At 39.6% G+C, this 17,363-nt stretch overlaps 1 protein-coding gene across 6 annotated transcripts in view; it reads left to right on the top strand.

Moving 5' to 3' along the window:
* LOC126248456 (methionine aminopeptidase 1D, mitochondrial) overlaps positions 1-17,083 on the top strand; it is a 168,896-nt gene extending 151,813 nt beyond the window's left edge. For all 6 annotated transcript variants that reach the window (XM_049949455.1, XM_049949453.1, XM_049949458.1 and 3 more), the window contains one exon: positions 16,405-17,083. In XM_049949455.1, coding sequence (XP_049805412.1) covers positions 16,405-16,592 — 188 coding nt within the window. In that variant the 3' untranslated portion in view covers positions 16,593-17,083. The remainder of the gene's footprint in view (positions 1-16,404) is intronic.
* Positions 17,084-17,363: the final 280 nt, after the last annotated feature.

Below are 17,363 nucleotides of genomic sequence, written 5' to 3'. Positions count from 1 at the left end.
CGACTGTACAGAAGACGATTCCCTGACAAGCCATCGCTTTCGCGCCAGATGTTTCGTCATCTCACATCTCGTCTACATGAAACGGGAAGCTTAAATCCAAGACCTCGACATCGTCCTAGAACACGCACAGATGAACATGCTGAAGTTGCTGTGCTCGCTACCATAGCTGTGAATCCTCAAATCAGCACACGTGAAATTGAACGTGAAGTTGGTGTGTCGAAATCAAGTGCAGAGCGTATTCTTAAACGTCATAAATTTCATCCTTACCATGTTCATTTACACCAGGATCTTCATGGAAATGACTTCCGCGATAGGGTAACATTTTGTCGGTGGGCTCAGCAAAAACTTCTGACTAATCCAAATTTTTTTGCAGATGTTCTCTTTACCGACGAGGCATAATTCCCCAACAAAGGAATTGTCAATATGAGGAATATGCATTATTGGTCCGCAGACAATCCAAAATGGCTCCGTCAGGTAGAGCATCAACGTCCGTGAAAAGTTAATGTTTGGTGTGGGATTATTGGAGATACCATTATCAGACCTTTCTTTATAAATGGCATCCAAAATGGCAGACTATACTCCAGATTTATACGACACAATCTTCCTGTTCTCTTGGACACTGTACCTTTGAACCGGAGAATGGTCATGTGGTATCAGCATGATGGGTGCCCTCCACATAACGCCTTACGAGCACGATGACTTCTGAACCGTAAGTTCCCTGGTAGGTGGACTGGACGAGGTGGCCCAGTTAGGTGGCCTGCCTGATCTCCGGACCCTACACCGCTGGATTATTTTCTTTGGGGAGCAGTGAAGGATGCTGTTTACCAACATGAACCAACAACACCAGAGAACATGAAGCAATGCATTATTGATGCTTGTACAGCCATCAAAGAGGAAGCAGTAGCACGAAGTAGGGCATCCTTCATCCGCAGAGTGACCCTATGTATGCAAGCCAATGGGCATCACTTTGAGCACGAGATGTGAATGCTATGTTTAGTATGTAGTGCTGGTATCACAGTGGAAGTTTCTACAAAGGGCCATTTTACCCAGTGATGTTAAGAAACATTTGTTTGCAACAATTTGTCATTTAACGCATTAGATAAACATAACATTGATAATTATGTGATAATAAAACTAATTGGTTAAACATGTTTACATTCATCTTCTATGTCCTACCTGAACTTCCCAAATCAAAACATTTTTACCTAAACAACGGTAAAACTTTTAGTCCACTTGTTCGTTTCACTAAAACCATCAACATTAATTTTACTATTACGAGTGAATGATTAACTGTCACTTGCGCTAGATCTACAGTAAAGTAAAGTTTTAACGTTGTACGGCATTACCTTTTTAGTAACGGATTAACGATAAGCGAAGTTAACTTTGTGACTAACGTTGTGGTACACAGATATGTTACAGAACCGCATCACCCCTAGCCTATGGGATAAATACCTGCTAGAATATACAACGTTAATGCAGGATGGCAGCAGACTGTATTATTTGTTTTGGACCTCTTGATAAGTATGGAAGTGTGATTACGCATGTCAATCACATCGCGATTACGGGCAGCATGGGGTTCACGCCTGAGCCTCAGGATGTGCGCTAGCAGCGCATGTCGGGTATTTCAAGCATCAACTTCGCGTCTTAATATCTCGCGATGTAATGGGAATATTGCGATGCATTCAACACCATTGTGTATGTGTTTTGTCATGCTATGGATTGCTGAAGAAAAAATATAGGAGGTCCATCTAAAAAAACATAATTTTGTGTTAAAAAACACACATGCTTTCGTTTTAGAATGTTTCCAAATATGTTCATTCATGGGCCCCAGCCCTACATTGATACAGGTGAAAGTCGTTTTCCAATAGCTGTTATTGTTCCAGAGATATTTTGAGTGGACAAGATAGCTGGGACACCCTGTATATTTAAAGGTATTACTTAATACCTTTTGTTTAAGTTTTTTATGTGAACTGTGTACATTGGCTCGTGCTGCGAATGAGTAGCCTTGGTTCACATGGTCCCATAGGATGTACAAGGAATGTGTGTTTGGTTTTTTGTTTGTTTGTTGGGGGGGGGGGGGGGGAGTTGTTACCTTTCCTCCAAGATTTAGTTTGTATTACTATAGCAGCAATAATGCCGTTTCACTGCCAAGAAGCAATTAGTGAATCCTTGACGTTCACTCTTCTCTCTGTTTGTAATGATGGTAAGAGAGAATTTCAGTTGCATTGAGAACCATTGTGTGGATTGGTTGTTACATGTGCAAGTGTCAGATTACAAATTGAAAGTTCTGGAGGTTGGGGGGGGGGGGGGGGGTGGTTCCATCATCAATTGGTCCTAGAATTTTTTTCTGTTGCTTATCATTTCCTTTACCTCCATCAATGGTTTGTATGTGTGAACACTGCTAAGTTGCACCATGGCACAGAGCTCACATTAAACTATAAGTAAAGCATCTGGTTAGTCAGTTTAAAGGTCAGAGGAAGGAAAGTGGAAACTGTCTCCAGAAGGCCCGTGCCCAGTAATGCAATGCAGTGTTGAAACCACCCTTCAAGGCTGAGGACAGCTTTACGTGTTATTAACAACTGGCAGTATTGATTGTAGCAGTGGCTTATATAAACACAAGAGTTTTTATAATCATTTTGGCATATAAGCATACAATAACTTTCACATCAAATGTTAGCAAATGATCTGGCAAAGAATTCTTCAGGTCCTACATAAAACCAGTAAGTGGGTAAAAGACTTCTGTTCAATCACTCATAGACGAGTCTGGTGTAGCAAAGGAAAGCAGCTAAAGAAAGTTGAAGTTTTAAATTTTGCATTTAGAAAATCATTCCAGCAGGAGGATCATACAGACCAAACTCCATTGTGGAGGATACGGAACTAGGTATTCCTGGCATTGAAAAGCAACTGAAAGAGGTGAAAACAAATAAGGCTATAATGGTTGACTGCAGTGTATTTAGAGAATTTTCAGGAAATATAGCTCATCTGTAAAGAAGAATACATAGAAAACATATGTGTGAACCATTCTTCAGTACTGCTTGAATGTTTCGGATCCCCATCAGGTCAAATTGAAGGAAGACATCAAAGCAATTAAAGGGTGTGATGCTCTATTTGTTACGAATAGGTTCAGTCAACATGGGGATATTATGGAACTGCTACATGAACTCAAATTTGAATCCCTAGTGGGAAGAAGATCTTCTTTTTCCCAAACACTGCTGAGAAAGTTTAGATAACCAGCATTTGTGACAGACTGCAGAATGATCCTACTGTCACTAATATTCATCTTTCATAATAATAGCAATGACATAATAAGTGAAATCGGGGTCTTACTATAGCATATAGACAGCTGACAATATTTTCATATTTTTGGGCCACAGTCATATAATTGGATGAAATTTCTGCCACTTGACTGTACAACTTTTTTGTTTTGTATTACTATCATGATTTCAGCCTTTGCCATTATCAAGTTCAACAATTTTGAGTATAATTAGACTTTATTAAGTGAAGTAATCATCAAGATCTATTGAACTGGGTGTCCCAGTGTGTTGATAAGTACAGAATCACAAAATATATGGCAGACAGGGAGCAAACAGTTTTTCAAGCCATTAAACAATTGAGCCACAGAATGAGTGTCAGTTCAGTAGTTACATGTACAGTGAACATAGTCTGAAAATAATAATTCTGTGGAAGTTACTGGTTGACTGGCTGTCAAAGATGAACAGCATAGGTTGTAAGTCTATGTTGCATACTCCATGATTATGAAAAGATCTTTCCTGTGTTGTATAGTCTAGGATTACAGATAAATGTGCCAGGCTTGAACAAAATATTCTTTATTCATCTCTGATTGCTTCAAACTAACAGTTTCTGGGCCTGTATCTAATGCACTGGTAGTAGCTTAAGTAGCTATTTCATATGGCGATGCTGGGTTTCATTTGAAATGGTTTAGAACAGGGACCATACATCAAACCTCAATAGATAACTCAACAGTTGCCATGAATAAGATCTCATTACATTTAGAAATTAGATGATCATTTAAGTGAGATTTTAGTGTGATACCCCTAGAAACATCTTTCAGTATATAGAACTCTAAACCACATTCCAGCACCAGTATGATGTCTCTTTCTTCGCCTATCTTGTTGCAGCACACTGCAAACCACTTCATTTCTTTATTTTTCTTTTCAGATGGCAAAATTCTCTTAGTGAAATGCCTTGCTTTCAGCTGCACAGGTGAAGGGTTTCCTGAAGGCCATTCATTTTGAGATAAAGTTTCAGTTTTTGTGTGTATTTCCGGTGGTTGTGTTCTGAGACACAATTGAAATTCCTATGAGTCATTTGTTTTCTAAAAAACAATAAAGGCATTGTGTACTTAAATGCTCATCAATCTTTTGAATATATTTATGTACTAGTTCAGATTACCTTTTCTTTCCCTTAGATAAGATTGGAACTTTTAACCTTTCAGTTCTTTTCTTCATATTTAAGAAATACAGGGTGATTGTAATTAAAGTTAAACTTTCAAAACGCTGTAGAAATAACACCACTGGTCAGAATGATGTCAAATTGCAACAGAATATTATTGGAGAAGGGGAAAAATGTATGGCGGAAGAAAAAAAAATAGTGGGAAAATTTGTCAGTAGATGACGCTGTATGTGGCAGAATACATAAATGAATACACCTGTCATGCACACGACCCACTGAAGTTGGTATAGACATGCCAGGTAGACAGTTTTTCCTCCTTTCACATCTGTGACATTCGTCATGTCTGTCTCAATGCAGGATCACACACTGCTTGTAAAGCTGTATTACAAGAATGATGACTGTGCAGACATCACTCTGCAGAAGTTCTGGGCACAGAAGGGTTTGAAAAAAGGTGTTGGTGCAATGACTGCCATCGGTCTGGAGAAAATGATTCACAAATTTGAAAAGACTGTTTCTTTTGGTATGCAACCTGGTAGAGGGAGGACACAAATTGATTTGATGTCAGTGGAAGCAGTGGCCACAGCAATGCAGGAGGAGATAAGTGGTGGTGTACAAACGAGTGGTGCACAGAGAATTGCCTGAACATTGGACGTACTTGTGATGAGCACGGTGTGTAAAATCCTACGAAACATACTTCTTTGCTATCCATTCAAAATTACCCATGTGCATGAGTTGCTTCCTTTTGACCTGCCAACAAGAGAGACATTTGCTTTAGAATTTCATGCTCACATGGAAGTGGACAAAGCTTGGCCGTGGAAGATATTGTGGACAGACGAAGCTCACTTCCATCTGACAGGATATGTCAATACACAGAATTGTCAAATATGGGCAATGAAAAATCCACATGCAAATCAACCAGTACCACTTCATCCTGAAAAGCCCACTGTGTGGTGCAGGTTTGCAGCATCATTTATCATAGGGCCATATTTTTTTTGAAGAGACAGGTGCTTCATGTCATGTTACGTGTACTGTCACTGGTAAGCAGTACGAGTGTCTTTTGCGCAACCACATTATTCCAGCTCTCCAACAGTGTGGATGTGTGGATGGGATCATTTTTATGCAAGATAGCGCACCTCCGCTCATTGCAATTCCAGTTAAGCAGCTGCTGAAGCGCCGTTTCGGAAATGTTAGAATTATCAACTGCCATTTCCCTACAGCCTAGCCACACCGATCAGCTGATCTTAATCCATGTGAGTTCTGGCTTTTGGGCTATCTGAAAGATGTTGTGTTCAGTGTTCCGATTTCACGCATTGCACAACACATTCTGACCCCAGAAACCCTTCGATCAGCTGTGGAACAAGCTGTATCTCAATTTCAACTTGTTGCAGAAAACAGTGGACAGCATATTGAACATGTTTTGTGCCAATCACATGGAAATTAATAATCTGATTTGATTTTGATTAATGCTTTTCATGCAGTTTTTGGTCTCAGGACAATTAAAAACCAATGTGATTGATGTTTTTATGCAGTTTTTGGCCTCAGGACAATTAAAAACGAATGTGAGTTATGGTTTTTATGTGATTTTTGGCCTCAGGACAATAAAAAACCAATTTTTCCCATCCAATGTGATACGACCTTGCTGTGGTGGATGGGCTTACGTAACTAACAATATCACACCTGTACACCCACTGAATAGTACAGTTTGTTTAACATCAAAAGTGCACTTTGGCATTGTTGTATGATTCATTTGTCATTTGTAGTCAACCACTATTAAATTATGATGCTTACAGCCATATATTGCTACATTTTCTAACTATTTATTTTTCTTCTGCCATACGTTTTCCCCCTTCTCCGATAATGTTCCGTTGCAATTTGACATCATTCTGACCAGTGGTGTTATTTCTACAGTGGTTTGAAAGTTTAACTTTAATTATAATCACCTTGTATATTCCCTAATGCATGGAGCCTTTCATGCTTCCATGCCTCTTTTGCCCTTTTGTGTGCACTATCGTAACAAAAATTGAAATAAAGGATAAATATTTTTTGTCCATCAGTTTCAGCACCATTGTAACATTTTGACCTAGTACCAATCTTGTATAATTTGGGGCATGAGGTTCATTTTCTATTCATTCTAGATGTTCCATTTCAGTGTGTCAGAAGCCAGACATGCTATAGTTATCTCAGTGGAATTCCCTTTATAAGCTAAAAAAGAACTGCACATCCCCTGTGAATGATTCACAGAGCTCATAGGATCTTATTCCAAACTCCACTTATTTTAGAGAGAGGTGTGTTCTTATTATCCCACTTTGTTGCCATAAAGTGTCATCCACTGAAATGTTTTCCCTGTGTTGTATACGTATTTGAGCTGGTTGTTCAAGTTATGACACAATGAACTCAACTTGAATAATCTTTTGTTTCTTGAAAATGTGGTTAGTTCCCTTTTATATACATAATGAAGAAATGGTGCCATCATTTCAAACGTTGTATTGCTGTGTTATTTTGGAAGAAATAGGAATGCTTAGGAGCAATTGATTGTGGGTGATTTTTCATTAGCATTTGCAGTGCAAGAACTACGTAAAATTCAAATGCATCAGTGTTCTCTACTTGTGAAGTCCTGAAAGTAATTTTATATCATTTTACAACTACATGTATTTAACATCTAAATGATTAGTTTCATGCATAATTATCTCAAATATGGCGTCACAAAAAAAAAACATTTTGAAAGCTTTCACTATGGTGTCTACCTGTAGGTCCACATTTTCCAAGAAATGAAGTTTTTAAAGGTATATAAGAAATCCCACTGAGAATTTATTTTGTTTCATAGATGTTTCACAGTTGTCACCCTCCTCACTGATTGTTGACTCTCCTCCACTTTGCTCCCACATTTCTGCCACACAGTCAGACTAAGTATCCTTACCGCTTCATGTCACTACAACAGTCACATGAACTGAAACTTCCGGTTTTTCTGCCTTCAGTCTGATGAAACCATATTGGCAACATCCAGAAAATTGTGTGATAGTGAAACTTCCTGGCAGATTAAAACTGTGTGCCAGACCAAGACTCGAACGTGGGACCTTTGTCTTTCACGGGCAAGTGCTCTACCATCTGAGAGCTACCCAAGCACAACTCACAACCTATCCTCACAGCTTTACTTCTGCCAGTACCTCGTCTCCTACCTTCCAAACTTAGTGTACTTTCTTCTGAGAGACTTTTGTTGGCATATAGTGCCGAGGATACTGTCTGCCAAATGAATGTACAGTCTGCAGTACTATATGCAAACATGGAAGCAATGGAGCAGATGGGGTAAAATGGAGAGGAAGAATTTTCTCTCCTGTTCCAATTTCTTCAGTGCCCTCCAAGTGATTCCATAGATGTACCCAGCATATAAAATGATCCACATGTTCTAGAATTGCCTTGTTCAGTTGTGTATCCATAAAATGGAAGTAGTATTCTGAAGTAGTATTCTATAGACATCATAGCTAACACTTGGTTCAAGAATCATAAAAGAAGGTTGTATACCTGGAAGAATCCTGGAGGTACTAAAAGGTATCAGATTGATTATATAATGGTAAGACAGAGATTTAGGAACCAGGTTTTAAATTGTAAGACATTTCCAGGGGCAGATGTGGATTCTGACCACAATCTATTGGTTATGAACTGCAGATTGAAACTGAAGAAACTACAAAAAGGTGGGAATTTAAGGAGATGGGACCTGGATAAACTGAAAGAACCAGAGGTTGTAGAGAGTTTCAGGGAGAGCATAAGGGAACAATTAACAGGAATGGGGGAAAGAAATACAGTAGAAGAAGAATGGGTAGCTCTGAGGGATGAAGTAGTCAGCAGAGGATCAAGTAGGTAAAAAGATGAGGGCTAATAGAAATCCTTGGGTAACAGAAGAAATATTGAATTTAATTGATGAAAAGAGAAAATATAAAAATGCAGTAAATGAAGCAGGCAAAAAGGAATACAAACGTCTCAAAAATGAGATCGACAGGAAGTGCAAAATGGCTAAGCAGGGATGGCTAGAGGACAAATGTAAGGATGTAGAGGCTTGTCTCACTAGGGGTAAGATAGATACTGCCTACAGGAAAATTAAAGAGACCTTTGGAGAGAAGAGAACCACTTGTATGAATATCAAGAGCTCAGATGGCAACCCAGTTCTAGACAAAGAAGGGAAGGCAGAAAGGTGGAGGGAGTATATAGAGGGTTTATACAAGGGCGATGTACTTGAGGACAATATTATGGAAATGGAAGAGGATGTAGATGAAGATGAAATGGGAGATAAGATACTGCGTGAAGAGTTTGACAGAGCACTGAAAGACCTGAGTCGAAACAAGGCCCCGGGAGTAGACAACATTCCATTAGAACTACTGATGGCCTTGGGAGAGCCAGTCATGACAAAACTCTACCATCTGGTGAGCAAGATGTATGAGGCAGGCGAAATACCCTCAGACTTCAAGAAGAATATAATAATTCCAATCCCAAAGAAAGCAGGTGTTGACAGATGTGAGAATTACCGAACTATCAGTTTAATAAGTCACAGCTGCAAAATACTAACGCGAATTCTTTACAGACGAATGGAAAAACTGGTAGAAGCGGACCTCGGGGAAGATCAGTTTGGATTCCGTAGAAATGTTGGAACATGTGAGGCAATACTAACCTCACGACTTATCTTAGAAGAAAGATTAAGGAAAGGCAAACCTACATTTCTAGCATTTGTAGACTTAGAGAAAGCTTTTGACAACGTTAACTGGAATACTCTCTTTCAAATTCTGAAGGTGGCAGGGGTAAAATACAGGGAGGGAAAGGCTATTTACAATTTTTACAGAAACCAGATGGCAGTTATAAGAGTCGAGGGGCATGAAAGGGAAGCAGTGGTTGGGAAGGGAGTGAGACAGGGTTGTAGCCTCTCCCCGATGTTATTCAATCTGTATATTGAGCAAGCAGTAAAGGAAACAAAAGAAAAATTCGGAGTAGGTATTAAAATTCATGGAGAAGAAGTAAAAACTTTGAGGTTCGCCGATGACATTGTAATTCTGTCAGAGACAGCAAAGGACTTGGAAGAGCAGTTGAACGGAATGGACAGTGTCTTGAAAGAAGGATATAAGATGAACATCAACAAAAGCAAAACGAGGATAATGGAATGTAGTCAAATTAAATCGGGTGATGCTGAGGGGATTAGATTAGGAAATGAGACACTTAAAGTAGTAAAGGAGTTTTGCTATTTAGGGAGCAAAATAACTGAGGATGGTCGAAGTAGAGAGGATATAAAATGTAGACTGGCAATGGCAAGGAAATCGTTTCTGAAGAAGAGAAATTTGTTAACATCGAGTATAGATCTAAGTGTCAGGAAGTCGTTTCTGAAAGTATTTGTATGGTGTGTAGCCATGTATGGAAGTGAAACATGGACGATAACCAGTTTGGACAAGAAGAGAATAGAAACTTTCGAAATGTGGTGCTACAGAAGAATGCTGAAGATAAGGTGGGTAGATCACGTAACTAATGAGGTGGTATTGAAAAGAATAGGGGGGAAGAGAAGTTTGTGGCGCAACTTGACTAGAAGAAGGGATCGGTTGGTAGGACATGTTTTGAGGCATGAAGGGGTCACAAATTTAACATTGGAGGGCAGTGTGGAGGGTAAAAATCGTAGAGGGAGACCAAGAGATCAATACACTAAGCAGATTCAGAAGGATGTAGGTTGCAGTAGGTACTGGGAGATGAAGAAGCTTGCACAGGATAGAGTAGCATGGAGAGCTGCATCAAACCAGTCTCAGGACTGAAGACCACAACAATTCTATAGACATATCAGTACCTTGGGAAATTAGACAGCTGACACAGCATGTAAAGAAGCTTGTCAGGAACACACTGCAGAAAAAAGTGCTAAAAATGACTGAAAGTAGCAGAAAATAAACCGTGGCCTGTGAAACCTGTCTTTACATTTATGATTATCTTCCAGCCCATGCCGTTTCATTCTGGCAAGAGGGTCCACAAGTCTGTGGTGCTTGTGTGGTATGCAGTTCACTTTATGTACTGATAAGAGGGCAGCATTTAATTTAAGTTGAGACCTGGCCAATAATTTAGCTAACGCTGAAACAAGTGAATGTTGCACACATTTTAAAATGGTTATGATTTGTCCAGACTGTTCTAACTAGGAACACAAGGAAACACATGACTGTAAAAGAAAAACAATTTAATGGGTCATGGAGTGACATCAACAAGAATACAGTGAAAGCTGTTTACATGTCTCAAACATGTTTAACAACTGAGGGCCAGTGGCCCGTGCATGCCCTTATAAAGATGCTATCCATGTTAGGTGTTGCTGGTATAGTGCTGCACGCATGACAGACCTGGTGACAGGAGTCATTGACCAGGCTGCCCCTGGTGACTACCTCGGTTAGTTGTGGGCATGCTGTTTAAATGATGGCATGCACTACACTTGCCATAGCGGCCTGACTTACATCCACTGTGGGTGGTAGGTATAGCATCTGACAGATTACTACACTCCTCTTTCCTTGTGAAAGGAAAGACCAGCCATCACCATCAATGATGTGACTGATGGCTGTGGCAATGACAGGGGTGGCAGCCAAAGATGCAAGTAGTTCCCAATTCATGTGGACCAGCACATAGGGATGAAAGTGTGTGAGATGAGGGCACCAACACCAGCAGTGAGCACAGCAGACTGGAGAGGAGAGGCTGTGGAGATGGAGACCCCCACCCTCTGTCCCTGCTGACAGCAACACCAGCTCAGCCTAGTTGGAGGTGCCGGCACTGGCTGCAGGAAGCAAACCTGCCATAAGTGCTGACAAAGCCACAACTGTTGGGTGGTACACCACAAGTCAGTCTTCAGTGCAAACCATGAAGCTGCAGAGTCTTCACTAGCTGTGGAAGATGGCCCAAATCCAGTGAGGGCACCATTCAAATGCACTAGCCCAGACTGGTGTGCCAGATTTGAACATCAAGAAAACCAATGCCACTGGGGGACACCTGCCCGACAGCAAAAGGTTGAGCAACATCCATGTCTGATGCCTATGCAGGAGCTTGATGAGACTCTCGACCACAATTGGCATTGTTCTGTAACAGCTTAAAAGAAATGCGAGAGCCTCCTTGACCTGGAAATCTTGTACATACTTTCACGTCTGCATCTTAAATTTTCGGACGAGGCATGTTGCCTCACTTTCAGCTGCAAATGGAAGAGAGGTGCTGTGAGATGGTGAATGCTGTTGTGTGTACAAACATCCTTGAAAGATTGTGCCATGAACTGAAGGCCGTTGTCCAAAACCAGGATGCAAAACAAGCCTTCTATGGAGAAGATCTTCAACTGGGCCTTGACAGTTGTGTCTGCTGTCATGAATTACGTAAAGAAAATGAGAAAAACAGCAATTGCCAGTAACCAGAAGGTGTACAAAAATGACCAGTAATATCAATTCGCACTCTTTCCAAAACAAAAAAAAGAGAGAGAGAGAGAGAGAGAGAGAGAGAGAGAGAGAGAGAGAGAGAGAGAGAGAGATATGCAAAGGGCCACTTGCTGACCCAAACACTTGTGGCAGGCCATGACAAGGTGTTCCACCTCCTGATTGATGCACAGCCAAAACACATGCTATAGAGCTTCTGGAACCACAATGCAAAGAGTAAACCCTTCTGTCAACAGAAGAATAACCCCATCTAAGAGGGAGATGTGATGGGACAACACATAAAATTCCAAAGTGGGTCTGATGCCTGTCCCAGTGGATAGTTGAGTAATCCATGTCGTATCATGTGTACGACCTGCTGGAGCACCAGATCTGCCACCACAGCAAAGGTAGTACAGGAGCTGGTGATGGGGAGCCATCTGCCGTGCAGCACACCTCCATATCCAGTTGAAAGCAAAGCAGTTCCTCCTGGTTGAGTGAGGGGTCAGGGCCATGGTGAGATGAGACAGAGGGTTCATGTTTGCAAGTTGTGACATGGAACTAAAATGGGTCTCATAATTGTACCATCACAAGTACAGAGCTCACCACTGAAGGTGATGAGTGGCTTTGTCCTGTAAGGACTCTGATGAGCTAAACATAAAAACTATGGGCTTATGGTCGCACATGCACGGATCTGGTGATGGCGGTCAGTGACCAGGCTGCCGCTGGTGGTCACCTCAGGATGTTGTGAGTATGCTTTTTGAATGTTTGCGCGCTCTACTCCCGGCAGGTTTATACACAGACTCCAGCCTAAACTCTTAGGCTGAAGGTTTTAGTGCATTGCTGTGTGTGGCTCATTCCTTTATGTGAAAAGCCAGCTACAACCATCTACTGTAGTATTTTAATATCATCATCGTCACCATCATCATCAAGTTCTTTTCTTTATTTTAAGGATATTTTCCAAAGAACAATATTTTTTATTTTGGAATAAGTTATGTTCTTTTTTCCCCTTTCAGTAAATTTAACCAGTGTTAATCCAAGAGATTTTAATACGGGTGCTAAGAATCTTAATACAAACTGTCAAAATAATAATAATAATAATAATCCTCTAAAACGTGTGTGCCTGAATATGATGGTTATTTAATCTAAGTTTACCTGTTGTAGTTATTCTTGTTCTTATAGTATCAAAGTAAAATTAATTTTGGATCTCAAGTTAGTTAATGTTGCTTTCTGCTGCAATTAAAACATCTCATGGATAGTATCATCTATCTTACTGATATATTGTGTCTGTTCAGACAGTACTAAACAATCTCCACGTAGTAATTTTGTCCTCCAGACATCCATTACAAGTAACAGTACAAACCCTCCAGCATAGTGATGCACAAAGAAGGTGGATGAGAGAACATCTGGATTAAAACCTGGATCAGTGGCTTTAAGCTCTCTTCATTGGTGAATGCAGATTTTTTTCTGATGCCAGAAAGTTGTGATAAAAGAACCCAGAGGCAGTCAGGTATCAGTGACTCTCTTCAGGCATGCACATTCCCTCAAGTTCAGCAGGGAGGTGGTGTCAGTCATGTTTTGGGCAGGTATTATGTATAGATGTGAATGCCTCTCAGTGCCATCGAGGGCAGTTTGATGGCTGTGTAATATGAGAACCGGATCATCCAACTTATGGTCCAGCCCTACCATCAACATTTTAGCAAAGGGTTTGCCTTTCCAGGTGATACTGCATGACCACACTGCACCCACCTCATGAACATCTTCCTTGAGGCGGCAGCAGAAATCAAGGAAATGGATTGGCCTTTGGTACCTGCTTGCAGTAAACCAATTGAGGACACACAGCACCAGGCCCAATTGAAACTTTCAGTGTATTATTGTTGGAACTGTACTCAAACGCTGGTCGACCTCAGAGTGGTTGTCATTGAATAGTAGTATGTGCTTTAGCTGCAACTGCCTGGCCACCTTCTGGATAGCGTGACAAAAAGGTTCCAAGCATGTTACAGTAGACAGGATGGACTGACATAGTTTTATGTTTAGATGTAAACATTCAGACAACAGAGTGATTTAATATTGATTGTTGTTTTGTTTTCATTTCACAGCAAAGGTGATTTTTCTTAGTTTCATGAGGCTTAGTCTTTCATTCCCTGCTCCGCTTGAATGTGAGCCCACAAACATTCTCAGCTATATAGCTGGTGCAAAACATTTCTGAACAATTTAAAACTAATAGGGTTTGGAACTGACTCTAATATCAATATACTGTTACATACTAAAAGACCAACCATCCGATTCCTTAGCTGTCCACCTGCTGGGTACATAAGAGTAGACTGATTTAATTGATGCCATTTACCTGTGCATGCAAACCTCTTCCAAAAGAGAAACTATTAAAATGTCCCCCAAGCAGGTATCATTCAAAGACAACACATTTTATTTGACAGATTCTAGAAAATATTTAGTAAGCAGTTATAATAAGTTGCATGTACCAGTCTACAGCTGCATGGGCCTCTTACATGGAGGCTTAATTCTGTACAAGAAAGTAGAGTGGACATTAAAGAAATAACTTGCAAACCATCATACAGGGGAAGATGAGGTATTCTCCAGTAGCAGTAACATATTAGTAAATATCTGTGGAAGTCATTATCCTCACAAATACCACTTACTTAAATGCTTCTAAAAATTAAATATTTTATTCATCCCCTTTTAGAGGTGGGAACTGAATTCTGTTCTGTCCGATGTTTACAGCACAGCCACTGAGAATGATGTTCAGTATGGCATGTTAGATGCCTACCACTCTGCCGCTGGTAATGCTCAACTTCACCATGACATTTTGAATCACGTTAATAATGGATTTACTGTGATTTCCCGAAATTGCTTGAGATAGATATTGGTATGGTTCCTTGAAAAGGCCATGGCTGATTTCATTCCCCAAACAGATTACACTTGATCTCTTATGAACTCACCATTGGCAGAACATTAAACCTTAATCTTCCTTTCTTTTTCTTAATAGATTATACAAGGGAATCATAGTGTTGCTCTTAAAATTTTGTGGGTAGAAGAGTTCCACGCCATCAAGATAGTTACTTTTGTTAATTCTCTTCAAATCGAGGACAGATCCTAATTGCCTAAGAAGTTGTTGGAATACTGCTCTTTTCAGCAACAATTGATAGACCTGGGACCACACAATGAACTTCTGACTGATTTGGACTCATAGCTATGTGCATTGTGGACACTTCAGAAACAGTCTTCGCCAAAGTACTTACATCACCACAGCCAATGAACTCTGGGCAATGAAAATAAAATGAGGTACATTTTATATCTTCTCTGACTCTATTTTTGCTTGGGTGCTACAGTGGCCACAGGCAGCAGTGATTTGTTTCATAATATAGTGGTTTGTGAAGGCGTCAGATCCACAAGTAATATGCTCTCTCTATCGGAGTATAGGGCATTATGAAGACAGAAGTGCATATCAGAGTACTGTCACATCAGCATTCAGTAACAGCAGGATTCCACAGTTCAGTCTCTTGCTTTCTTTATATATTACTTCAATTATTTTCTATAGATATAAATGAGTTGATGTACAGGGTTAGCAGCAATCTGTAGCTGTTCTCTGGTGGCACAGTGGTGTATGGGAAGATGTCATCTTGAGTGACTGTAGGAGGATACAAGATGACATAGAGAAAATTTCAAGTTGGTGTGATGAAAGGTCACTTGCTGTAAATGTAGAAAAATGTAAGTTAATGCAGGTGAGTAGGAAAAGAAATTTCTTAATGCTCAAATACAGCAAATGCTTGATGCATTCATGTTGATTAAATATCTGGGCATAACATTTCAGAGCGATATAAATTGAATAAGCACTTAAGGATGGTAATAGGGAATGTGAATGGTCAACTTCGGTTCATTGGGAAGATTTTATGATAGTGTGGTTAATCTGTAAAGGAGACCATGTATAGAACACTTGTGTGACCCACTCTTGAGTACTGCTAGAGTTCTTTGGATCTCCACCAGGTCAGATTAAAACAAGACGTTGAAGTAATTCAGAGGCAGGCTGCTAGATTTGTTACTAGTAGGTTCGATCAACATGCTAGTATAATGTAGATGCTTCATGAACTCAAGTGGCAGTCCTTGGAGAGAAGATGATATTCTTTTTGCGGAACACTTTTGAGAAGATTTAGAGAACTGGCATTTGAAGCTGTTTGCAGAATGACTCTATAGCTGCCAGTGTAAATTTTGCGTAATGATCCTGAAGATAAGATAAGATAAGATAAGAGAAATTAAGGGTCATAGGGAGGTGTTTAGGCAGTCATTTTTCCCTCACTCCATTTGCTATCAGAACAGGAAAGAGAGTGACTGGTAGTGGTACAAGGTACTCTGCCATATATCATATGGTGGTTTGCCGAATATGTTTGTAGATACAGATTATGCTTGTGCTTGCAACCCTTGCTATCTATTTTCTATTATTGTTTTGTGTAGCAGCATAGTGCTGGTATTTGGATCCAGAAACTTTATGTTTTTAGTTTTTTATGTCTCTACTCATGTGTAACTTCCATTTTAAGACTTGTGTACAGTTCCTGTACATTCATTTGTTCATATTGTGATTGTTTTACAGGTAATGATTTTGGTGGAGTAATGCTTCCAGGAATGACATTTACAATTGAACCTGCACTTACAAATGGGTCTGTTGGAACATGTGTCCTAGAAGATGGTTGGACATGTGTATCAGTAGATAATGCACGATCAGCTCAATTTGAAGAAACTGTGCTTATTAAAGCAGATGGAGTAGAAGTGCTGACATAATGTTTATGTGATCTCCATGCAGAATGGAAGACAAATGCACACATAGCAACTGCCAAACCAGTATCAATGGATAGAAACCTCCAAAAACAGTATAATCTCATGTGTTGTAGTTATTTGTTACTCATTTTATTTTTACTGCATTGGTATCCCTTTGAGCAAAGATTTATGTCTTATTTTGTATTTCTTACACCAATTCCAAACTATCTCCTTGTCTTTCTGTTTTCCCAACTCTCCTCCCAACTTCCTCTCAGGAAAGGATCTGCCAGTTCCAGTAACTTGAAATTTCATATGTTATTCCATTTGTATTACTTTTGAAACTGCTATCGTTGTACCTACCATGATAGTTTTGTGAAGAGTAAATGTTGGTTTTATTCTGCAATGTTCATCAAAGTTTTTTTAAATTTCATTCTGAGTTATGTGACCTGTGATTCACAAATGTAATATTGTATCTTAATAGTTGCCTGGACAAAATAAATTCATTTTGGTATGAAGATGAAGTCTGTAAAATAATGAATACTTCACCCAATGAATTCATCTTACATTCATGTACTTAATTACAAATTGAGAATTCAGTTCGAATTTATAATTTTGACAGCCATGTAATACATGAATAAATTAATTCACACACTAAAATATCTTCATATGTATGCAAGAACCTTGTTTATTATCCTGCTGTCATTAATCCGGATTTCTAGTTTATCCTGATTCATTTTTTGTTTCTTTCAAAAAAAAAAAAAAAATGAAAATGAAAATGTAATGTATACTGTTCAT

Source organism: Schistocerca nitens, chromosome 3 (genome assembly GCF_023898315.1).
Source record: "Schistocerca nitens isolate TAMUIC-IGC-003100 chromosome 3, iqSchNite1.1, whole genome shotgun sequence".
Lineage (NCBI taxonomy): Eukaryota > Metazoa > Arthropoda > Insecta > Orthoptera > Acrididae > Schistocerca > Schistocerca nitens.
This window is presented reverse-complemented; position numbering and strand designations above follow the sequence as displayed.